A 25114-nucleotide genomic window follows, 5' to 3' on the forward strand; every position below is an offset into this window, starting at 1 on the left:
GCTCAGTGGCTTGAGTGTGGTGCGGGCGACCCCGTGCTGGGGGTTGCGATCTCCTTACCGGTAAAAAAAAAAAAAAAAAAAAAAAAGAGTGCTGTGTAATAACACGCAAAGTGCCTGACAAATATGTGGCCTATCTTTTCCCATTACAAATGTTAATTGTGACTAATAAGAAAACAACCTTCAATCGCTGTACGATTGGGATTCTCTAGTTAGGGCAAAGTTTATTGATATAGTTCATCTGTACGATGGGGAAACAAATCTGAAAAAAAGAGTCTATTTTCTTTATATTCGAGATAAGAGAATTTGTAGCTGCACAAACTCATAAAAAAATAAGCACATCACTCAAAATCAGTGCAAGAGTTTAAGTTAACTTTCTTCAGAACCATCAAAGTCATAAAATGTTTAAAATATGGCTACTGTACTTCAGCAGGCAAAGAAAGTTCAATGTATAAGATATTGCACCATTTCTACAACGTCTTAATGAAAGTGATCTTAAGAATTTTAACTTGTCTGTTTTTCCCAAGACATTTTGATGCGGGCAAACTTTTTAATTAGTGCCCTTTAAATTTAGACCTGTCATTTCTCTTGTACATCCATTTAATGCCTCATTTTTCCAAACCACCTTCCTCAAATTAGCTCATGTTGTTTCCCACCTGTAGGGACAGAGTCAAAGACTCCATCCTGAAAAGGTGGTACTTGCTACTGATGTTTCTTATATAAGTCCTGTTTTGTCAAGGTGTTTTAGGTTCCTAAGCAGTTTTGGAAAACGGTGACATAGATCAATCTTATTAGGTGCACCTAGTGCCACTCCTAAATTTCACTCTGTGGTGTAAGTTTCAGGCAAGCAGAGCACTAATTGTGTCCTTGTGCTTTAATCTTTCTTGGCTCATGCCTATCAGTATTTTTTTATGATTCATGTGGAGGTGTGGCCAACTGTAAATATCTTGGTACTAAGTAAATACCATTAAGTCCCAGGAGCACATTGAAAAGAGGTTTATTCAGGCAACATAGAGGGAATCTCAGCACAAGTTTCATAGACTATGATGAAATCTAAGCTATTTGTCATAGTCTCCAAAGCCTTTTAAGTATTTGTGAGAGATTGAGCTAATTCCTTAGGTTTTTGTAAATTGAGTTTGGAATTAAACTCCCTTGTAAATACATCATTTGACATGCATTTCACTTTGTATTTCTTTATCTTAGTTTCTGAAATGTACAAGCAAATTCTACCTTACATAGATTTGTAGATTAATCAGCTTCTAATGGTTCCGTAATTCTAAACTAATAATTATATAATTAGTTAATACTCACATCTGTCTTCTTTCTAATGATTTAGTCTTCTTTCTCCTTAATTTATAAATGCTGACTCAGATATCAGTAGGAAGAAAATAGTGGACAGTCTATAACCTGAATTTTAATCAGTTTCAAAAGTATTACAGAGAAGCAATCATAGCACTTATTTACATTTACATCTGGTCTGTAATATTGTCAGATGTTTTGTGAGTTAAATCCATCATTACAAACTTACGTCAAGGAGTTGCTCACATTTTTATTGCACTAATCATTACAAAAAATAGTTTAACTGCTACTATATTAATTTTTTGAAATAATGCATCAATTGAATTACACATTTCTTTCATAAACACAGGTAAGTTTGAAGATAATATTAGCACTGAAATATTATTTTTGAACGCTTAAATTTGCATTCTTCTTTGACTTGATCCCTTCGTTTCTCAACTATACAACATGTTTCTGTCGGATGGACATAAGGGTGGTGCCTAGGCACATGAGAGATGTGTCTCAATCACTTCTTTACTTCCTCCTACATGAGATTTCATTCAGCTGTCCCACTGAGCACTGATTTTGCACTCTCAGAGCTGTTTTCTATGGTACACTTTATAAGAATTTAATGATTCTGCTTTATTTTATAAAGAAAATTGTTAGTTTAAAGGTGGAGAAATTACAATCCACGTTCCCTCTGTATAGTGACATCTACTACAGTAATTTTTAAGCAAGTGCCTGCTCATTTTATAGGTGTCAAAGCTCATTTCTCCCGATGTTGAAACATCTAGTTCGTTACTGTCTGGAAAAGTAATTTTCACTTATACATCAAAGTCAGTTTCAGAGTTTAACCAGTATACCTGAAAGTAATGCTGGAAATATACCCCTGATGTGTAGATTTGTCAAACTCAGTCTTTTGGCTTAAGTCAGAACAGCCGTCCTCCAAAAAATTATGAAATAATTTCTTCTAGTAATTATGTTTTGGGAGTATCCTGGAAGGGAAGGTACTGGATATGAGTCAACGTGGAGGAATCAACAGAATTACTGCCTTCGGGTCATTAAGGAAACGCAATAGGAAACAATACCGATTAAAAGGATAAACTTCTGCCATGAGACTGTTGGTTTATCTACACTGGTTTTAGAGAATTTGCTGCAGGATAAAGACAAGACTCATGCCCTTTTAAAAACTCATCTCTTTGCCTTAAAAGGATGCAGTGATCCTTCTCTGGAAAAAAAAAAAAAAAAACTGCTTTGCACTTTGATATTTACGGCCAAGCAAAGCCTGCGTGCCTTCCAAGAGCTGCCGGTAACAAAAACCTTGGCGCGCGCCCTGAACAGGGCTCACTCCAGCGCGGACTGCGAGAGGCAGAGTCGCTCGCAGGTCCCCTAGCCTGTCGCAGCGCGTTCCTGCATCTCGAGGGCGGCCTGTCCTCCGGGCCGGCCCTTCCCGGCTCCCTGCCACCCTCTCACAGGCGCGCTCTGGGTGGGGCCTCGCGGCCGGCGGAGATGCGACCGGGTCTCCGGGCTAGTGATGCGAGCCCGCTGGGCGGCGCGCCGAGGCAGCCCGAGCCGCGCGCCGCGTCGCTGTAACCGGACACCCGAGCGCTCGCCCCCGGCGCCCGGCCACTCTCCATTGCCTCCGAGGTGCTGGATTGAGCGACGCGGACAAGGGCGCCGGCTGCCGCGGCTCCGCTGCGCTGAGGATTCCTGTACAAAGAAACTCAGAGCACCGGGAGGAAAGGATTCCACGGCCGAGACATTCTAGAAATTAAGGTCTGCTGGGAAAAGGGACGTGAGACACACGCGGATTCAACCCGGTGGCAAGTTGAAGACTTTTTCCTGGCTGATTTCTTCCAATCTCGGTAAGCTGGATTTGTTATTTTCAGCATTACGAATTAGCAAGATGTAACTTTGGGGGTTGTGTGTTGACTTTTCATACATCATACAGCGCTGGGCTCAAGTCTGGACGTTTCCTTAAGAGCGCACGCGGCGTGTCAGGGAAGCGTTCTCCTTGCTGAGAGCCCGGCTTGAGCTGTTTCTTTAGGCTATGACACCTGCGGAGAGTTTCAAGTTGAGTATTACCATGACTTCTAAGGCAAAATTGCTGCAGAGGACATAAAAGAATTCTTTTCTTACATGTGATTAGTTTGCGGTCAGTAAAAGTGAAAACACCAAACAGCACGTCTAAGTGTTTGAATTAAAGGGAAGAAGTTGTAAGACATGGGGGCGGGGGGGGGGGGATTGAGGAAGGCGGGGAATATTTAAGACTTTTGGTTTTCAGGCTCTCACTTCTCATCACTTCTGCAGGACTGAAATCAGATTGCTCTGTAGACTAACTTCATTTGACCTGTCATTTCATCCCCAATATTATTCTTTGCAATTTGTGGCATATGTTCCTTTGGGGGAGACATATCAGATAAGACACTGGTAATAGCAATATATAAAAAATGTGTAAATATTATCAGCCTGCTTAATAAACAGACAAAGGTTAGGAGTATTAATAGCTTTTTTTTTTTTCCCTTTTGGCTTTAACTGTAAAGTCAACAAAACCAAGGGGCAAATTACTAAGGAAAAGTCACCCATAAAATCAATTTTCTTCTAAGTTAATTTAGGGATGACAGGGTGAAGAGGTTGTGGAAGCAGGAAGAAACTGTTTCTTTTGAAAATTACGAACACAAACATCTCTTGGGTTTCCTCCATCTGTGTGGTAAAAGAGACTTACAATTTCATTGCTAATTCTCTTAGCATATGAATCACCTAGGTAGGAAATTAACTTATACTTTTTGTTTAAAATTGCATGTTCAGTTTAGTTTTTTTTCTTCTGTATTAATGAAGCAGTCTTTTCCATTTTTAGTGACACTTTACTGAAATAAAATGTGATAGAATTTTAATTTAAAAAGCCACATAATATTGAAGATCAACATTGTTGTCACCTGTAAAAGTAGATTTCTAGATTAAAATGTCATTTTCGTTTTATTGTGTACTTATGGTAGATGCAAAATAATGGGATTTATTTTATGGGCCTGAGTTTATTTTGCATAGTGTGGCCACTAGAGCTCCTTATGGGTTTGTGGTAATATATTATCTGATCTTCCTTGATATTCAGACATTAGTTAATAACATGTATCAGTTTTATAGCTACCATTTCAAGCAGTAATACTTGTCTCTTTGATTTATCTTTTGGAATTCTGACAGGGCACTTTCTGGTTGATTTATTTAAAATATGCATTGAAGAATACATGGCTCACTGGATTGCTCACCACTGGGTCATTGGTCTGAATTTGGCACAAGTCCATGGTTACCTCATCTGCATCATTTAACAGCTGCCTGGTCATCTGGATAAATTGGCGGATAACTGATTTGAGTGATTTTAGTGATCAAGGATTGAGCACACATAGATTTAACACCATTTCTGAGACAAATTACTCCAAAAGAGCTAATGAGTATGGAAGTGAGTGGGCACATGAATGTCCATGTGGTGTTTCTCTACTACTACTATATTTATGAGGGAAAGAATTTTCATGCGGTAATACCCGGTTGGTACCATTCTCAAGTCATTTTAATGTAATGGATTTTTAGAGAAAAGATCAGTTAAAATATTGAGCTTTCCTTTGGGAATCATTAAGTTTTCTTTGCTGCTTTGTTCTGCTTTGATATTAGCATTATTTTGTGGGAAGATGAAACAGTTTCTTTTGCTGCAAAGACTTCCAGACACAAATGAATCAAATCCAAATTTTCACATCTGGGAAGCAAAGTCACAGCACCTCCTACTGTTCGCATTACTGTAAAAGTTCAGATGTATCTTTTGTGAAAAGGGTGTTCTGTCTAGATTGCTGTTATTTTGCACCCCTAAAATGTAAAATGAGATATAACAAACTTCTTATCTCTCTTTTAAAGGTATTTCCCCCTGGATATTAACTTGCAAATTTGAAGAAATGGCATTCCGGGCAATTTGCATGTTGGTTGGAGTATTTATTTGCTCTATCTGTGTAAAAGGATCTTCCCAGCCCCAAGCAAGAGTTTATTTAACATTTGATGGTAAGAGAGTTGACAAACACTCTGGGAAAAATGTTATTTGAATTTTTTTCTTTCTTATTCATATTCAAAAATTAATAAATTAAAGAGTAAAATATTACTGATTATTGATTAATTTATAAGATATTTATTGGGTTGCTTTTTGGATGACATGTCTATTTTAGATTATTAGTTAAGAGGCAAAAGCCCTCTGTTCCATTTAAGGCAATATTTATGAAAATGCTTGGAGTGTATGCTGCTTTTTTTTTTTAAGTTTCTTCTGTTTGCATGTGTGTGCATAGGGAGATGGTCAAGAACTTAAAGCCTAATATCTTTGATCTTACTATTCACCTTGTTATGTTAAGAAATGCCCCCTTCGTGCTAATCCTCAGCAGCAGAAAGAGCTATGTAGGTTTAATTACTAAAAAAAATTCTCCCAATAAATTTGGGGCATTAGCCTCAAAACTGGTTACTCCATGTGTTGTTCTAATGATGTTTCTTCAGTTTCCACAAGGATTTCCTGAAGTTGGCATAGTCAACCTGATTAACTGAAAAGAACCTAAAAGAGTACCTGGAAGTATGCTTTTGATTGTTATTTTGTATAAATATCTTCAGAAGCTTAGGGAAATGGGCATGATTCCAAATTTTTACAAACATAAAAGGTGTAAGGTCCTCTGAGGGAGTGGTGTGCCAAATGTATGCATAAGCATTAATGTATATAGTTCAAACAACTTAAGGATGGGTGATTTTGATCAGTCAAGTAACCCATACTAATTGGATATGTGGAATAAGAAATGGAAGAGAAACACCATCCGGCCAACCATTTATATTTTTATTATTTCTTTCAACTCTGTCTGTATAAACTTCAGTGTCATTGCATATGTTTTCACATTGATTTGATAAGCAATACAATCTCAGACCTTCCTATGGTTGGATGTCTCTGAAATTCCCTGTTATCTCCAATTTCAAGTAGTAGTATGACTGACACTTATCAGTCAAATGGCTATCTTTTCTTCCTTTCTTTTTAAGTCACCAAGCACTTTCTCCAAGCTCACCATAAGCACTGAAGGAGCCATATTTAGAATTTAGACTGTGTGAGCTTCTAACTGCTTCCTTAGCTTCCAAGCCAGGCATTCCCCTGAAAACCTATAGCTGTGCAGAGAACTTGTGAAGAATGGAAAAACAGATCCTTTGAAGTGTCCTTTTTAAAAAATTAATTACTAAAGCATCTTATAGTCTGTTCATACATTTTTTTTCCTAGTTGACATCTATAAAATATCAAATAAAAAAAAGAAAAGGTATGAAGGAGCAGCAAAATTTCCCCTCTATTTTCCATATTTCTCCTGGTATATAGGGAGATGGAGTGGTCTAATAAATTAGGTGTCTAAACCTCCTCTCTTCTATTACATCAAAGTGAACCCAAAATTTTTATGTAAATGTTGACAAGTGTGTCATCAAAGACAATTTTTCAAGTCTATATTTTAAAAGACAATTACAATTTATATTTTCCAGAGGAAATTAAGTAATACAATCTTTTTGAACCAAACTTCAGTACTATGTAGGACAGTGACTGCTATGCTATACAATACTAAAGTTATGATGGGCTTTTAAGATACCACATGTCTAATATTTTAAATGCTCTTGATCTCAAAACAGATTCTTGCAAAACACCACTTACCCTAATTAATAACTTATGTAGAATATAGATGAAAAGCTATTTATCTGAAAGTTCTATAGTTCCTGATATTTTGTTTTTCCCTAGATTATTATTAGTAAATAATTAGAGAGATAGAATATCACTCAGTTTGAATACTGTTATAAAGAAATATATATCAACAGGGAGAATAAATTTAACAAAATTTTATAATTTCTAAACTAATAATTTAGAAATTTCCTAAAATGAACTATATATTAGGCGAGGTATGATAGGAAAAGTACCTTGGGTAAAAACAATTGTTAAACTTTACATATTCTGATCATTAATTCATATAAATTTCGCTTAACAAATTTCACAGTGTATCTGTTTGAGATGCCTTTTCCAAATTTTTTACTATTTAAACTTTCTCATTAATCAAATGATGACTTATCTGAGTATCACACTGAGTAGGTTACTAAGTTTCCTCCAAAGTGGTTTATTCTTGGCATCAAAATGTAGAACTTCATACAGGGTTGACATGTATATATATGTATATATATATATATATATGTTTAAACATATATGAATATATATATTTTAATTTATTTCGTATTTCAAAATTTCAATCACTGTTTCTCAACCAAAAATCAGAAATTGAAAGATGTTTTGAGGACATTCAAGTTAATTTAAGTGCATTAGACAGACTCATTTGTATCACTTGTTTTATATATCTATGCTTCTTTATGTTCTTTCATAATTACCTTGACTCTTTTGTCTTGAAATCTTCTTTGTCACTATAACTTGGTCCTCTGCTTATATCTTCCTGGGTGGAAATTTAGGAAAATCTTCTCAGTCTTGTATTACTTGTAGCCCAAGTAAGCATCACAGTCAGTTTTAAGGTCTGTGAGACAGGAGATCTTTTTCCCATCCATGTTCCATCCCTTCTTCTTGTAGTGGAATGATGCAGTTATAACATTTGGGAAACAATGATTTACAGATTTGCCTTCTCTATTGATCTAGTGCAAGGTCAACCAGAGGGTTATCAGTCCTATGGGAGAATGTACTTCAGATGTTATTAATTAGTTACATTTGTGCTAGTTAAATCTTCCATCTTAAAGAACTGTGACTTCTAATAGATATTATATTTTTAATTTTGATAATTCTCATTTTATGCCAAATCACTTTTCAAGTGAGTATGAATTTCATGCAAATGTCTTTTAAGTTGAATTTTTGCTGGAAAAAAAATAGATTGACAGATTCACTTTTCATAGCATTATTGGCATTGCATATTTTTTTCCAGAAAAAAATATTTGGAATCTAGAAGTGTCTTAAGAAAATGGAAAGATACATATATGCAATAGACCAACCTTGTTTTGCTTGCTAATATACAAGGGAAAACATTGTTGGTAAGATCCTGCCTTTTTCTAGTAGAGATTTTAGCATATATTTTTTTGCAAAATCAAGAATAAATACTTGATAACTTGATAAAATATATCGGTTGTGTGTAATCTTTAAGAAAGGGTTTCTGAACTTCAGACAAATGAGGATATTATCTATATTTGAACAGATATAAAATGGGGCTAAGTTAGGTAAGTTATATATTGTCTCTATTTAAAAATGAGGTAAATTCTTACAAAAATAATATTAGTTTCTCAGCTGCTAATTCAGATTGTGAATCTAAGCTATTCGCTTTATTGAGGTAAAGTTATTCATAATATTTTCTTCTCATACTTATGATGTCTGTAGGATCTGTAGTAATGGTCTTTACTTAATTTCTGATATTAATAATTTGTGTCTACTGCCTTAATGTCCTGATTAGTGTGATCAGAGGTTTATCAATTTTATTGGTCACTTTAAATAATCAGCTTTTAATTGTTTTTTTTCTCCTAACAGTTTTATCGATTTGTGCTCTAAAACTCATTATTACCTAATTTCATTATGTTTTGTGTTTAATTTGCTCTTTTTAGAACTTTCTTATGGTGGAAATTTAAGTCATTGATTTGGATCCTTTCTTCTAATATAATCATTTATGCTATAAATTTTCCTCAACATAGCTATAGCAGTGCCCCACAGATTTTGATAAAGTGTGTTTTGATTTCCTTTTAGCTCAAAATAGCTTCTTTTGCTCTGTTTTTGTTTTTTTTACCCTTGGGTTATTTAGTAGTGTGTTGTGTAATTTATAAATATTTGGGTATATTTTATATATCTCTCTGTTATTGATCTCTGGTTTAATTGCTTGTCAAAGAACATACATTGTATTGTTGCAATTCTTTAAAATTCATTTAAACTTATTTCATGACACAGAGTATAGTCAATATCAAAAAGCATATATATATTCTGCTTTTATTGCACAGAGTGGTCTATCAATGCCAATTAGATCCAGTCAGTTAATTATGTTTCTATGTCCTTACTGATTTTCTGTCTACTTGTTCTTCCAATTACTGACAGAAAAGATTGAATTCTCCAACTGTAATTATGGATTTATTTGTTTCTCCCATCAGTTTTTGCTTCATGTTTTAAAATTTCTCATATTAGGCACTGACATATTTGGAAGTACTATATACCTCCTGATGAATCGACTGATTTCACATTATGAAATATTCATGATTATTCCTGATATTAATCCTTATTTTGCCATGTATTTTGTGCATATCTTTTGCCTTTTTTATATAATGAAAAAATCAGCAAAAATTTAGTTATAATTAAGTGGGGAAAATGTTTTTCATAAATTCCAGTGGTCTCTAAGAAATATTTATGAAAAAATTAGGAAGTATATTTAAACAGATTTGTATTTTTTTTTTTTTTTTGTCTTTTTGTCTTTTTTCTGTGTCCGGCAACGGATCGCAACCCTCAGTGTTGCCCCCGTACCGGGCCGGGGACCGGCACCGGGATTGCAACCCTCGGTGTTGCTCCCGCGCCTCGCTCAGCCAGTGAGCGGGAACCGGTCTGTATGTGGGATCCGAACCCTCGGGCAGGAGCGCTGCCGCACTTCCCAAGCGGTGCACTATCCAGTGCGCCACCGGGCCGGCCCAGATTTGTATTTTTGATATACATAAATATATGAACATTAAGATGGCAGTGTGGTATAGTGAGAACAGAATTTACCTGGAAGCCAAAATATCAGAGTTTTCAATCCTTGATTATTTAGTAATTAACTGTGGAACTTTGTTGGGTCCTCACTTCCCCTGATCATTTAAAAAAATTTGGACTAAATTATCTCTAAGATCCACTTGTTGCCCTGAAATTATGTGATATTTAAGAGTAATTTTGTTTTACAAATATCACTTCCTTTGAGAACATCTTCTATTATAATTCTCTTCAATATTTTCAAGAATATTTTGTGTGAAGGACCTGAGTGGAGGAAGAACAAAAACAAACAATTTTAAACATAAACGGATTTTGTAGTCATACAGACTGGTTTTAAATTATGGCTGTGTGCTGCTTTTTGGGTATGCTATATTGGGGAAGTTACTTAATCTCCCTAAACAAGAACTTTATCATCTATGAAATGGGAATAGCACATATATCATAGAACTGTTTTGAAAACTAAGTGAATTAAGTTTTTAAAGTGTGGTACATAGTGTGCATCCTATTACACTACACAAAGTCTTCCATTAGAGTTAGTATTTGTAAATTCCTCAAGGGCAGAAATATGGTCTTCATTCATACTGTAATTACCTCCTCTCCACCTAGCACAGAGACAGGCATTCGTTGTTGCTCAATAAAGGTTGAATTAACATAAATTTTGGTTTTTCTTGCCACCACATCACCCCAACCAATAGAGCCTCCCTACACCACAACCACTCTTCAGTGAGTTTGGGTTACCTTAGAGTGAAGTAGACCAGATAGAATGCAACAGATACTCATTTCTTTTTCATACCACTAGGATAAGAACAGCAACAAGAGAGAGATCTTTGGTACTTTGTGCACAGGCAGCTATAGACTCATCCGTGGTACATAACTGGTGGTCAAGTATTTTTTTTTTATCTACCTCCCAACTCTTCCCATATTATACACTAAAGATTGAATGTTGTCTGGGAATTCAACTTTTATATTAACCCTACTTAGTTAATTCCCAAATCTTCTAATCATTCTATTTCCTTCCTAATATACATTTGGCCCCTGTGAATTTTTAATATTTTCTGTCAGAGAGTTTTTGTATTTTGATTAGAAGCCTAGTTTTCCAATATTAAGGGGAAGAGGCCTCATATATACTCAGGCTCTATAGGGCCTTGATTTGTGGCCTGTCAGGGATGTTGTCTTAATCCTTAATACGATGAGGATTTATATCTGCTAGCATGTCTAGCATGTCTAGATATATTTAGACTTTTAAAGTATTTACTTCCTCAAATGCATTTTTTAAAGATTCTCATTTTTAAGAATCTGATTGATTTTTCATGGTGAGTTTGACCTTGACAAGAACTCAAACCACTTGGTTTGCTTCTTATGATTGTCGTGATATAGTACATGATTTGAAATTGTAGACCACAGTTTGCCACTCTTGGGGACATTTAAGAGCAACATGAAACCTCAGAAAGAGGGGGCATAAGGGATAGTGGGATCCATTTCAGCACCATGATATGAAATATATCTGTATAAATCTATCTACCTATCCATAAACATTTATATATATTCTAAGTCTCAGATTCCAATAAATATAAAATATAAATATATCCATATAAATACTAAGTATGTGTTATATGCATCACTTAAAGCAATGGTTGTTAGATAATACGTGAGTTCTTTTTCATACTTGAGATGAGTAAATTGCAATACATCGAGGAATATTTTCTCTTTGGAGTACTTTGTGTGTGAATAAATTAATAAACTTTAAGTTCAAGATTTTAATTGAGATTTAATTACTGGATTAATTTATTTTATGTGAGCTAATTAGGATATTTATTAAGTTACCAAAACAAAAAAAACTTACTGTTTGTTTATCTGTGTTTTAAGATTGGGTGACAACTGTGATTTAGAAGTTAACTTACCCAAGATTACACAGTAGCTCTACCTCTGTTACCAAATAAATAATAATTAATAATAAATAATAATAATAATAAACAATTAGTAAGTCATGTGGGTGTTTTGTCTTCCCACTACAAACATCTGAGGTATTGGATATTTTTTGAAACAAAGCAATCCTGATGAATACCAAATTATCATTTTTGTTTGTATGCTTTTATGTCTAGAAAAATAGTATCCCAAAATAAGTAGGATAAATGTCACTCAATGTCCCATAGGCTTCAGAAAGTCTGATGATCACTTTACTAAATAGGCAGCAGTTTACCTGCATTTTCAAGTATTCTTTTCACTCAAAATTCTTAGTTATAAAGGTGCCTATGAAGCTATATAAAAGCTCAAAAACAAATTCATTGGCAATTAAAATACATGGCAGAAAAATCAATTATTTGTTACTGTGATTAATTGTTTTGCCTGTGTTCACTAGAACAGTAAAGACTTCTTACTGTTAAAGTGCCCTCTACACTGGTTAAGCCTGTGACTAAAGTTGCCTAAAACTCAGAAGGAAAACAGTAATTAAAAGATTAAAACTCCACAGGGATGCCTGTTATTTTGATAGGTTTTTCCTTGGCTAGTATTGGCCAGTCATCCAGCCCAAGGTTGAATTTTACATGTGCCTGACAGTGGTTTAAAAATATAAAAGTGACTGCATGTGAAGTTTGAATAGGGAAACGGGTATATTACGAATAGGGACAAGACTTGCATAAGATTATCGGTTTTTTCATTTATTCACTTCGTAATTCTTTTTGCCTTTTTTCAGTGCTGAATTTTCAGCAATAAAGCTGCCAAAGCCTCCAGGTGATCAATAGTATACAATGGAAAGATGATGATGGAATTTTACAAAACATAATTTATCTTTTAATATCTGCCTTGTTTGATAAGAAGTTTAGTTGATTAAACAATAAGTAAAAGGACCCCTGTGAACTAGTGAGCTAAAGCTCAAGTGTGATGAATTGGTATGGATAAAATCAAAATAATAAATTGCGTCTTTATGAACTCTGGTAGCATTAACAGTACAAGGCGCTGTTGTTGAAAACAGTTTGTCTTGTGTTCGTCCAAAAGATAAAAGTAAAGCAAATTGTTTTTGGTTTCTCCAATAATCTTGGAGAATACTCACTCTGGTTGTACTGAATCTTCTAAAATACTTAATTCTCAGGAAAAGTTGTGTCACTGCTGTTTCTTTTAAGTCTCCTTACTATGGTCTCAGTTAAATGCTACTGAGATATCTTGAAGGACAACTGCATGTTTTAATAAACTCAAACTTAACAAGGGGTGCTGTGTGAATAAAAAGCTCTCTGTACTGTTCCCCTCGTGAGAGTGTCAGCAAGGATTTGATGCAAGTTGAGAGTTGGATGTTCCCTAAAACACAGAGTCTAGAGTAGAGTAACACTAAATTTGGGATGCAAAGCAGCAAGTGAAAAACTGTTATAAAATACAATTGCAGGGCCGGCCCAGTGGCGCACTGCTACAGTGCACCGCTTGGGAGTGTGGCGGCGCTCCCGTCGAGGGTTCGGATCCCACATACAGACCGGTTCACGCTCACTGGCTGAGCAAGGTGCGGGCGCAGCACCGAGGGTTGCGATCCCGTTGCCAGTGCCGGTCCCGGTCCGGTACGGGCACGACACTGAGGGTTGCAATCCATTGCCGGACACGAAAAAAGACAAAAAAAAAAATACAATTGCAATAGAAGATGAAATGAATTGCCAAAAAATGTAGCCTCATATGTCTATTTTCCCCTACAATATATGTTGATATAGGGCTCTAGTTATTAAAAGAAAACAAAATCTCTTTCATAGGCTTGAATTAGAGGGGAGAAATTTTATTTCAAGTATTGCAAAAAATGTCTCTTGGGAAATAGTAGGATAGGAATGTGTTATATTGATATACTGTCTCTTTTTAAAAACATTTTTAGAAAAATTTGGAAATTCATTTTCCTATAATAAAAAAGTAATTCTTGTTGTAGCTGAGTTTTCTTAGATTCTAATGAGCTTAATTTTTTTTTTATTTACAACACTTGTATGTGATAAGAATAATATATGTTTGTGATAATTAACAAGAAGATAATATGTAACATTTGAGATTAAGTTTAATGGTATGCTTAGAGAGTAATTTATATTATTCTGTTGCCAAAAGATAGTGTTATGATGTTAAACCATTCCAAAGGTACAAGTGTCCCTCAATTGGGAACAGAGAAGGAATTCTTCAGTGTTCTGAAATCAGAGGAGTGAGCTTATGTGTTAATATGGGTTAATGTGTATTCAGTCATCCAATAAAAGCAATTCTATGAAAAAAGTGTCATATTTCATGGATTAACCACAGGTATGTCTAAGCAATTCTGTTTAATTAGATTGAATCATCAAATAAAGATGCCTCAAGTGATGCTAGACAGCTTATTTTAAATTTGTTCTCATGTTGATCATACATGTTGATATGTTTTTGTTCACATATATTTATAAAACTGTAAGTTAAATAGTCTTCATCTACAATTATGATTTAGAAAACTGTCCCTAGAACCAAAGTTATGTTTTTTTCCATCCTTCATTGGTGTATGCCACTGTTTTGTCTTCTGTGATTCTAAAATATTTTCGGTAATTTATTCATATTCCTTATAATAATCACTAACATTAATATTGCCTTTATGACCAGCACTATTCTAAATAGCTCATGTTATCTCATTTAATTCTCTAACAACATCGTGAGTTGGGCAATATTTTTAGTTTCACAAAATGGAGATGCAGAGATTGAGTAACTTGTCTGAGGTTACAGGGATGGAAAGGGGCAAGATTAAAACCCAGGAAAACTCCAGAGCCAGAGCCATTTCCATACGCCACTAGAATTAGTTAAGATCCAGGAAAAGCACACACAAAAAATGTTTTCTCAGGAAGGCATTCAGTAAATTCACTTTATTATGTTAAATGTATCACAGTAGAGTTTTACTTTTCTTTTAGAGCATCAAGCCTTCCTAAAAATAAAGGAAATAACATTTATTCTGTATACCATCTTGAATTCCCCCTTCAGTTTATGATTTGTCTAGTGAGGATGAGGGGAATTACCTCTCTGGAACACGTTGATTTTGTTGTAGGTGAGATTGTGGCTATGGAGCTATGGGAGCAAGTCTGAGCTCAGGTGAAAAATAGCTATAGAAGAATTTATTATTCATTCTCCCCCTGTCTCTGTGTACATTTATCAGAGTATACCTCCATAAGTTCAGTATATCCTATACTTTCTCTTAAAAAAATATAAGTGATTCAAGTGTTCTTTTTCATGGATATCATTGCAGCATTAACTACATATAGCACTGAGACACACTCAGTTTTTCCAGTTCTTAAACATCTTTTATATAACAAGGCATTAAAAAAAACTTTGCGGTTTGGTTTTAGTTCCATTACTCTTTAAAAAAAATAGGAAATAAGAAAGAGACCTGCAAGTTTTGGGCAAATTCCACACTCCTTTGCCTTCTTCATTTCTATTTAAGTATTACCAAAGACCTCTATTGTCAAAAAATAAATAAAAATTAAAAGCAAGAAATAGAAAGGTGAGGCATTTTCTAGCACAGAGTATGAGTTGGCAAGAATGGTGCATAAAAGGCAGAACGAAGTGCTGAGCCATGTGCTATTTTAGGGTAGCACTAACCATGAAACAATGTGCTGAGCTGTAAAAGATGGCAAGTACATTCTACATTTCAGGGTGCATGCTTTTCAGAAATGATTGTTAAAATCTTCTCTCTTTATCCAGTAGGAATTAACCACTTTTGAGCACTCAATAGTAATATGTTGCTTCTGCAGAGTGCTTTTTACTTTTCAAAGAATTTCCACATGTTATCTCATTTATTACAGAATTCCTATGAAGTGGGGTGGCTGTGGAGGCCCAGAATGATTAAATCAGCTTGATGATGGCAAGACTAGAAGAAAGAAATGATATAAGAAGAGAAAAATTAATTATGAGCAGTGCTTGCATAGAATCAGAGACACCCCAAAAATGCATGTTGCAAAATCTGCAGAAATGCCAGAATTCATGTGAATATTAACAAACTTGCCTCATACTCCTTCTTCCCCAAAGTATGTACAACACTGTAGCTCTAACATACCTTAAAATTTTAATTAACTGCTGATTTTTAGCAATAATCGAGGGTAATTATTTATCTGACTTTAAATATGTTTAACACCACATCATAAATACCCCTAAATTATCTTTGCAAAGTTTGAGGCAATACCTAAATAACAAAGATTTATATTTTTATTTATTTCTAATTTATGCAAATTAACTAGCATGCTTTCTTTGTCTTACCTTCTTTCCCTAGGTACTGCTCTTGTTGTCAAGAGTTCATCTGATGTGCTGTGTACATCAGGATTCCATTCCCCCCAGGCAATCCCTAGAATATTTACTCTGCTCATCTGGGTATTGCCTTAGAAGGAGAATAAATGGTTTGAAGTAATGCCAGGGAAAAGGCTGAATATTCTTGTCTTGTTCAACTTTGACACTTGCTAGCATTTAAAATTCTTGATAATGAAAGTATGGAATATTCTACCTAATTAATTCCTAAAGTACTACCTTACTAACACTATTTTCTCATAAAAATGACCAGGTGCCACTTTGAATACAAAATTGCTCTTATATTCAATCTTGTGCATAATGTAATGGCTAATGTCAAGTCTCGAGTCTATATGGAATTGATAGACCAAAGGAGACAAAGCAATATAGTTTTACAGAAGGCAATGTCTATTCCTCTTTTAAAAAGGGTCAGAATGCTGATCTAGCAAAAATAAAACATTGACTGTATGTAGGATTAATAGTGCTAAAGAAGCAACTTTGAAATTCTTTCATGAAAAACATTTCCTTAATATAGATTTTCACTTTCTAAAGATAGGATGAATTATGGAAAGAAGATATATAGTTGAGTGCAAACAAAGGCACTACATGCACACGCATACATACACATAGTCTGTAAGTAAAAAATCATTATATTTTAATACCTTATTGGTCTTTCCTAAGTATATCTTCTCTTGTAATTGCAGAAAACAAAAACCGATGTCAGAGAAACAAACAAACAAAAAAAAGCCTCAAATTGTTACATGTATTACTGATGTTACTTTTAATGTGTTAATTATATATTTATTTTCTTACTTTACGTTTATGAACAAACACAGATTTATAATCATATAATCATTAGATGATTAGTTTGGCAAACACTTTAGCACTCAAAACTTTATCCTGACACTTAGTTATGTAGTAACAACTTAGTGCAAGTGAGCTGAGGACCAGGACAAGAAGCTCTGCTGACTTAGATATTTGAGCCCTGTCTCCCTCCCGTTACTAATGGCTAGTGATACAGTGAGAACAAAATGATTTGCTGAACAGCACTGTGCAAAAAGGAGGTAATCCATCCTTAGCACAGATAACAGGAACATAAAGGGAGTGAATGGGACACATAACGTGTGAAGGCACCAATAAGATAAACACCTAAATTTGTTCTCTACGCCTGCTTCCTTTATAGCCTGTGAGGTTTTGCAACCCAAGTTGCTAGTGTTACTATCTCAGCATCAATTATCAAAGAGTGAGCAGAGTCCCAATTATAGCATATGAAATATAATCTTTAATTATGTGCTTCTGTTTTCCAAAATCCTCATTTCATAAACATTGGACTAGAAAAGACCTTTTCTCTTTTGTAAATAGACATAACTGTACTAACTGTGTGAAGTGCACCAACCTGGTACTTCATTCATTCCTTAAATTTGGTAATCAACACCATGGGTCTAAAGATTTTAAGACAGCACTAACAAAATTAGAAGCTGAGGGTAAGGGAATTTGAACACTCTGTTATTCCAGAACCTAATTATTTGGGTCAGATAGAAGCAGTATATATGGTCAGTTACTTTGCAATGGTAGAGACATTTACGTGTAAAAACACAATTCCAATGGGACTATATTTCTTAAGACGGGGCCTCTTTTTCAGTGGAATAACTGAATAGTAGCAATGCAGTTATAAAATTTACTTGTATAAAATATTTAATATTTTTATTTAATTTCATTTTGTAATTAGAGTTAAATCCAGATGTATACAAACCATTCATAGAATAAATTGAAAAACTTGTAATAGGGAGGAATTGGTAAAGGGCCATGAAAAACAATTACATTGTATATTGTTTAATATATTAATTATCCTGATTTAAGCATCACATATTGCACTCAGGTATTGATATTCAACTCTGTGCCCTACAGATATGTACAACCAACTATGTTACAATTAAAAAAAAAAGAAACTTAAGATGATGACTAGGCATATAGAAGTTTTGATATGGTGTGGGGAATATGTTGGAGCTCTTTTTATAACTTTTGCAACTCTTAGATGCATACTAGTTGTGATAATTGAAGCAAAAGCAAAACTTCATGGCTTAAATTATCTCTTGATTTGAAAAGAATTATTGGATAATTTAATTTGTGTTAGTTGCCATTCAAGCCCTAAGCAGTCTATAAACAACATAGTTCTGTATTCACACTTAAACATTACCATGTACTAATGATGAAGACAATGGGAAGTCATTCTATAGGGATCTAAGTTTAAACAGAAATATTCTTTATAGGGCAGTCTTTACAGCATCAAAAGCTTCCAACTTTGTTGGTCCATTCAGCCAGATTGTCGCTCCATAAATTCAGGCTCATGGGCTTTTTTTTTTTTTTTCTTTCTTTCTTTTCTCTGAACAGTAATACTCAGAACATTCCAAAAGACCAGAACATTAAGCTGGAATAAAACAATGAGTGTATTATCATCACCAAAAGAGCATTTTGAATTTTATTAGAAGAAACCAATTAAGATGTTATTTTCAAGCAAAAACCTTGGCATGGCTTCAGAAAGTTACTTTCCAGAGCGGGACAGGGTTTAGCTGGCACAGAGAGCAGATCTTTAGCATATAGTTTTGACAGCTTTAATGCACATGCAACTGGGATTTTTTCTTTAAGCTGATTCTCTTAAAAGGCATGCTTCCTGCCACTGTTCAACATAATTGCATCAGTTCCATTTCCATTAGTACTCAAAACCTGCTGATATGCCTGTATGCCTGGAGTTTTAAAATCTTCTGTGTAAATCTAATTATGCAAATTTTTTTCAGGGGGACCTGATAATGCATGTGATCTATGTAGCTGTATTTCTTATTTTGATATCCAAAGCAGAATAAGCAAAGAGTTCTTTATGCTAGTATTATGTCCTTTGGTTATTCATTTAATTATATTGACAACAGTGTTATAAGCACGTTTCTATTATAGGAAGGAAAAGAACATTCAGTAAAATTTTGTTGAAGGAAAAAGCAGCATATATCGCTTTGCTACAGAATAATAAAATATTCTGATTTTAGGTGAAAGGAAATAATTGCTTCCCTCATTATATCTGTAATATCCATGTATTTTTTATAATGTTCTTATTTTCAACACTTTGTCTTCACAGAGTCTTTCATCATGATCTACACTGGTTTACTTTCTCTTACATCTACCTACTACTTTTCTGATATGTATTTGACACTTTTCTATACGTACATTTTTCTATACACATTTCAGAGATTACATCAGAAATCTAAAATATAAAATATACTTATCAACCAGTTGATCTCCTCACATTTGTTTCCCCTCAGTTCCTCTTTTTTTTTGTTGACATGAGAGAAAGATTATCAAGCTTAGCCTGGAATTATTCATGAAACAGTAAAAGCCTCAGAGCCCAGGTGCTGATGGAATGTGTAGCAGGAATGTACTTAATGGTGGCTGAAAGTTAAGATATGTTATTTATTTGTGCTTCAGAAACGAAATTCAGTGCCATGAGCACTTAGATGAAATCTCTACGGTGACCATCTTTGCTTAACAAATTTTACAATAAATATTTGATACTAAGGCAGAACGTTTTCTAATATTGCTTCTGGGTAAAATAATATTAGATTTTTAATAACTGATGATAAATTTGCTGAGGTCCATTAGTAGCATAGATGTTTTTCAAGGTATGTATCTGTATTAAGTTCCAACAGGACAAATTTTGTTTACCATTAAGTGGAAGCTGGAAAATCTGGTTAGAATTGATTGTTGGTGAATTATGGATCAATATGAGAATAAGCTTTTAGGCCCTTTTATAAAGAATGTTATGTCCATCTGTCTCTTACTCTTTTGCTTCCCATTTACCCACCCTCTTTACAGAGAAATTCTGTTATTCAATTAAAAAAAAATAGAACCAAAGAACTGCATTCAATTCCATGAATACTTTAGAGATCCCACTTTGTGCAGTGTTGTGTGCTGCATCTGTAGGTATAAAGAGAAGAGAATCTTGTCCTCGGTGGCCACCTATTCTGTCTAGTAAGCAAGATAAGCCAAGGACATAAGTAAATATTACACCACGCAAAACCTGATACGTACGTAAAAGAGGCACAGAACACTTCAGAGAAGAGGATGTTTTTAAGACAAAAATTATCTTAAAATAGTTTAAAAATTAGCTTTAAACCCATTGTAGGCATCAATCATTTTGCTAGCAGAGATTACAGTTTTATCATGGTTATAAACTGGATTGAGAGGAGAGTTCAGTTGGAATGCCAGGGATGAGGGCTCGGTCTCCAAGCCTCTGGGGCAAAGCCCTTTTGCTGGGTTTTGTTTTGCTTTTTTTTACTCCAAATTCCCAGCAGTGCCTGTAACGATGCAGTTATTATGACTTCCTGATCAATTGACAAACAGGTTGACTTCCAGTTTCCAAATTAACTGCAAATGTCCAGAACACTTAAAATTCTAAATTTTCTGTAGTGGTGATAAAATAGAGAGACTGTTTTTAGGGTCCTCTATATTTCCCCATTTCTCTTACTCCCTTGTTTGTTCTCTCTCTCTCTCTTTTACACACACACACACACACACACACACACACACACACACACACGCACACACACACAATATTGGTCATATTTGATGGTTGGCACAAAGGCATGAAAGAGCCTATCTTAAATATTAGAAATTTAAAACAACTGGGTCTTTAGAAGCATTCTTCACGTCCAAAAACAAATTCCATATGCAGAGTTCAGAAGCTCCTTTCTCTGGGCTTTTATTCCCATCAGCAGTTTGCCACCCCATCATAAAGCCATGAGGTCTGGAAGATAGAAGAAAATTTGACACTAATTCAGGAAAAAAAAATCCTAACCTTTAATTCTGAGTTTTTGGAATGACTGGTAAGGTTAAATCTGAGACCCTAGAATAATGATTCTCAACTTTGGCTGTATATTAGAGTCACTTGGGAGATTTTTAAAATCCTGAGACCAAGGCCACAGCCTAGACCAATTAAGTCAGTGTCTCTACAGATGTCACTAGTGTTTTTTATCCCTGGTGATTCCAATCTGCAGCCATGTTTAGGAACCACTGTCCCCAAATCCCTAAAGTGTAGTTTCTGTCAGACAACATGAAGTTGTCAGGGAACATTTTTTTTAACAATAAAAGAAAACACTATTCAATCTAATACTCCAGCAGTTTCCAGGCTAGAGTCATTACTAAAATTTAAATTTAGCCCCCTTAACTCAATAATTAAGATTTTTAATGCCACAGAAGTCATCATTATATAGGTATTGCAGTATGGGTGTTGGCAACCCATTAAGAGTGACCAAGTTCCCTTCACTTCTCTGTGAAATGTGGAGATCTATCTCAAAGCCATGACCTAGAAAATTATGTTGTATTTTCTGTTTCCTTTATGCTTTGAAACATAGTGACATCTCAGTGAGATTCTTGACAACCTAAACAATGTCTTGATTTAGGTCACATCATCAGGCCTAGCATAATGGGGATTGAATACAGGTCTGTGAAGTGAACACCCTTGGGTCTAACTGGGATAAAAGACCCTAGGTGATGAAGAGGCTGGAGTGGTGGTAGAGGTGGGGCAACTGGGAGTGGATGAAAGATGGGGGAAGTTTCTTCTCACTCAAAAAAATTGCCACCTATGGCAATGGAAACAGGTTCTGGTCCTTTTTGTGTATCATTCTATTACCAGCCTCTTTGACGATAAATAGTAGATACTTAATAAACACTTGAGTATGAGAGAATGAATGAATTATTAGGAGGGGGGCAGAGGTAGATCAGAAAAGACAAAAAGTAGTGGATCAAACACTGCCCCAGCTCTCTGTTCCAGGATCCTCAGGTGCTGATAATTCAGAGGCCTTTCTTAATATGCTGTTACCCTTCTTCTTAGCAAATGATCTTGGCTTAGGTCTCTGCCTTTTATACTATAATCCTACTGTTGTTATGTAGGCAGGAATGCCACAGACTAATGGCCCAGAGTTCTCCTGCTTCAGTACACTCTATCCTGTAGATCACTGGGGTCTGGAATGGGAACAAGACTGCCTTGCTATTATATGTTACAAATCATTGTATTTTATCCTGGTGTGTTAAACAATTTTATCCTGGTGTGATAAACAGTTACATGTTTTTAGGTTTTAGATGAATCAACCATGGTAGCCTTGGATAGTGGAAAAATTGGTTTGGAACATGGAAATGTATAGTTGTTATGTAACCAATTTACTGTTTGTGCTTTTTCAGGAAAATAATTTTCCTGATGAAGAGTGATCAACTTCGTTTTAATATATGCACATCTAGATGCTTAGATGCTTTCATTAGCTTATGAAACATAGGTACATACTCACAATTGAAAAAATTTTGTAGGTGAGGAAATATGTTCAAGGGTTATGAGTTAGAGATAAATTATGCCATCTTATGGGCAGGTCAATAATAAATAGAACACAAACTGAGTACTTTGGGCTTTTGAAAATGTCAGTGTTGGCCATAAAGGATTTGTCATCTTTACTTGTTGTTATTAAAACATGAATTAAAAACTTCACATGGCCTTTGTCAAGAGCTTCAAAAGTTCTTTGTTACAACGCACCAATATAGTGTCTTTCATTATAGAAAAAAGAAGGGAAACCCCCCCCTTTTTTTGGTGGAAGGTTTAAATTTAATACCTTATAATGCACAATATACCTAATATGGGCAAAGGCAGAAAAACACATTTTGCCCATTGGATGCAGTTTAGAGTTTAAGTGGGAGAAGAAAACCATACAGCTATTTTATTAAAACAGCGATGATATTCTAGGGCATTGTGTATTTTTAGGATTGCAGTCACAGAAAATGAAGATATCATTGTGTCCAAGCTTCCACCTATAACTTTATTGATTAATCTTTAATGGAAAGAGATATATCTGCCTTTGAAAGAAATGATTAAATTTAGTGTGCTCCTATAGCACTTTGTGGCAAGTCTTGCAAACTACATAGGCAAAGTGAAGTAACTGACAAGTAAGAAATGCTTAAGATATTTCTAGGAGTAAAATATCAATAGATCTGGCTTAGTAGACTATAAGACAACTAATTCCCTGTGTGTCAAAATGTAAATTTCTTAACAACGGTAATTGCATGAATGGTACAAAGAAAAATGTTTTGTCAAATGGAAATAACTTCTGCACAACACTAAAATAGCCATATTAGTAAGTTGAAGAATCATGTAATCAAGGATAGTTTTTATTTTTTACAGAATATTTCACTTTTTTATTTGTTTTGGAGTATTTTTGATAAAACCCAAATCATCATTAATTCTAACTTGACAATAGGAAAAAATTGCTTGACTTTGTTATAATCTTCATGTTCCTAATTCATTTCTGGAGTTCATCCACCAAAATTAGATGCAGTAATTCCTTGTTCCACCCTCTACAGCAGGCAAAACTATGACTCATTTTCCCCACCCAATCATGCCAGAACTGTTTATTACAGTGGACGAAATGAGGTGTTATAGTGCAGTGTTTCCCAATTTATTTTTAGTATCTCAGGCAATATATTCAACATCTTCTATTCTAGGAAACACACACTAAAATACAAATTACACATTTTCCATACTTTATTTTTCTCCTCTGTGTTATCTCAGCATTAAAGATGGAAAAAAGGTGATAGAGTATTTATGGTGTAGTACAACAAACTGATAATGAAAGGAGCATATTTCTTATATTCATTTGTTATACAGAGTGACTTTATTTACTTTTTATTTAATAGACAATTTATAGGACAGGAGTGAACACACCCTTTCAACCATTATTTTTGCCTTGTTTAAACCAAAAGGGAAACAATTGATTCTGTTTTGCACAACTTCTACTAGCAAAGGTGAATGTAGCAAGCCTAGGTCAGGCTCGGGAGTAGACTGCCTGGGTTTGAAATCTTGTTCCACCACCTATGAGCCATCCAACCCATGGCAGTCACCGCAACTTCCCAAAACTTTATTTACTAGGCTATAAAATAAGGATAACATTACTTACTACCTGATAATATCATTGTGAATATTAAATGAGGTAGCTTATGTAAAACACTTAGCAAGACATGACACACTGTAAAATTATAATAAGTGTTAGATATTATTATTTTGTATAATGTGAGAGAATTAAAAGAGGCTTGGATATATTCCCTGCTCTTAAGGAATGTATCATCTAGATATATTAAGAAACATTAATCCAGAAGTGGAAAACTTATGAATTAGAAAAGAATACTTTTGGCTTGCATAATATTTAAAAATGAATTAGCTGCTAACATTTGAGAGTCAGGATATTTCAGTTGACTATCTCTCTGTCTTATTTTTCTTGAAAAGTCAGAGGGTTGAAGAAGGCTTTATAGGGGCTGAGTAGGGCTGTCCCCTTCCATCCTGGTTTTCTTTACTCATTTTTTTTTTTCCTTTTTGTCTTTTTTTGTGTCCAGCAACGGATCACAACCCTCAGTGTCGCGCCCGTACCGGACCGGGACCGGCAACGGGATCGCAACCCTCGGTGTTGCTCCCACACCTCGCTCAGCCAGTGAGCGGGAACTGGTCTGTATGTGGGATCCGAACCCTCGGCGGGAGCGCCACCGCACTCCCAAGTGGCGCACTGTAGCAGTGCGCCACTGGGCCGGCCCTTCTTTACTCATTTTTGTTATCTGCCTGTACCCCACCAACATGGAGTGTTCTATTCTTGATCTAGGGTGAAGCATAATGACAGATAAAAAAAAAGTAATTGCTATATAAAGCAATAGTTCTTGTAAAAATGCTGTCTGTCTGGTGGTATTGGGACAGAAAAGAAAAAAAAGTAGAACTATTTCTTTCAAGGAAAATGTAGTTAGAAAAAAAGAAGTTAAAATTATAAAACAAGCTTAAAGTCCTGT

At 34.9% G+C, this 25114-nt stretch overlaps 1 protein-coding gene across 1 annotated transcript in view; it reads left to right on the top strand.

The window, feature by feature from the left end:
• The first annotated feature begins 2903 nt into the window (after nucleotides 1-2903).
• SEMA3C (sema domain, immunoglobulin domain (Ig), short basic domain, secreted, (semaphorin) 3C) overlaps nucleotides 2904-25114 on the top strand; it is a 159379-nt gene continuing 137168 nt past the window's right edge. Inside the window, exons 1-2 of the mRNA XM_008569975.1 lie at nucleotides 2904-3140; nucleotides 5176-5316. Of these exons, the coding sequence (XP_008568197.1) occupies nucleotides 5214-5316 (103 nt within the window). The 5' untranslated portion in view covers nucleotides 2904-3140; nucleotides 5176-5213. The remainder of the gene's footprint in view (nucleotides 3141-5175; nucleotides 5317-25114) is intronic.

Source organism: Galeopterus variegatus, unplaced genomic scaffold, assembly GCF_000696425.1.
Source record: "Galeopterus variegatus unplaced genomic scaffold, G_variegatus-3.0.2 Scaffold30, whole genome shotgun sequence".
NCBI lineage: Eukaryota > Metazoa > Chordata > Mammalia > Dermoptera > Cynocephalidae > Galeopterus > Galeopterus variegatus.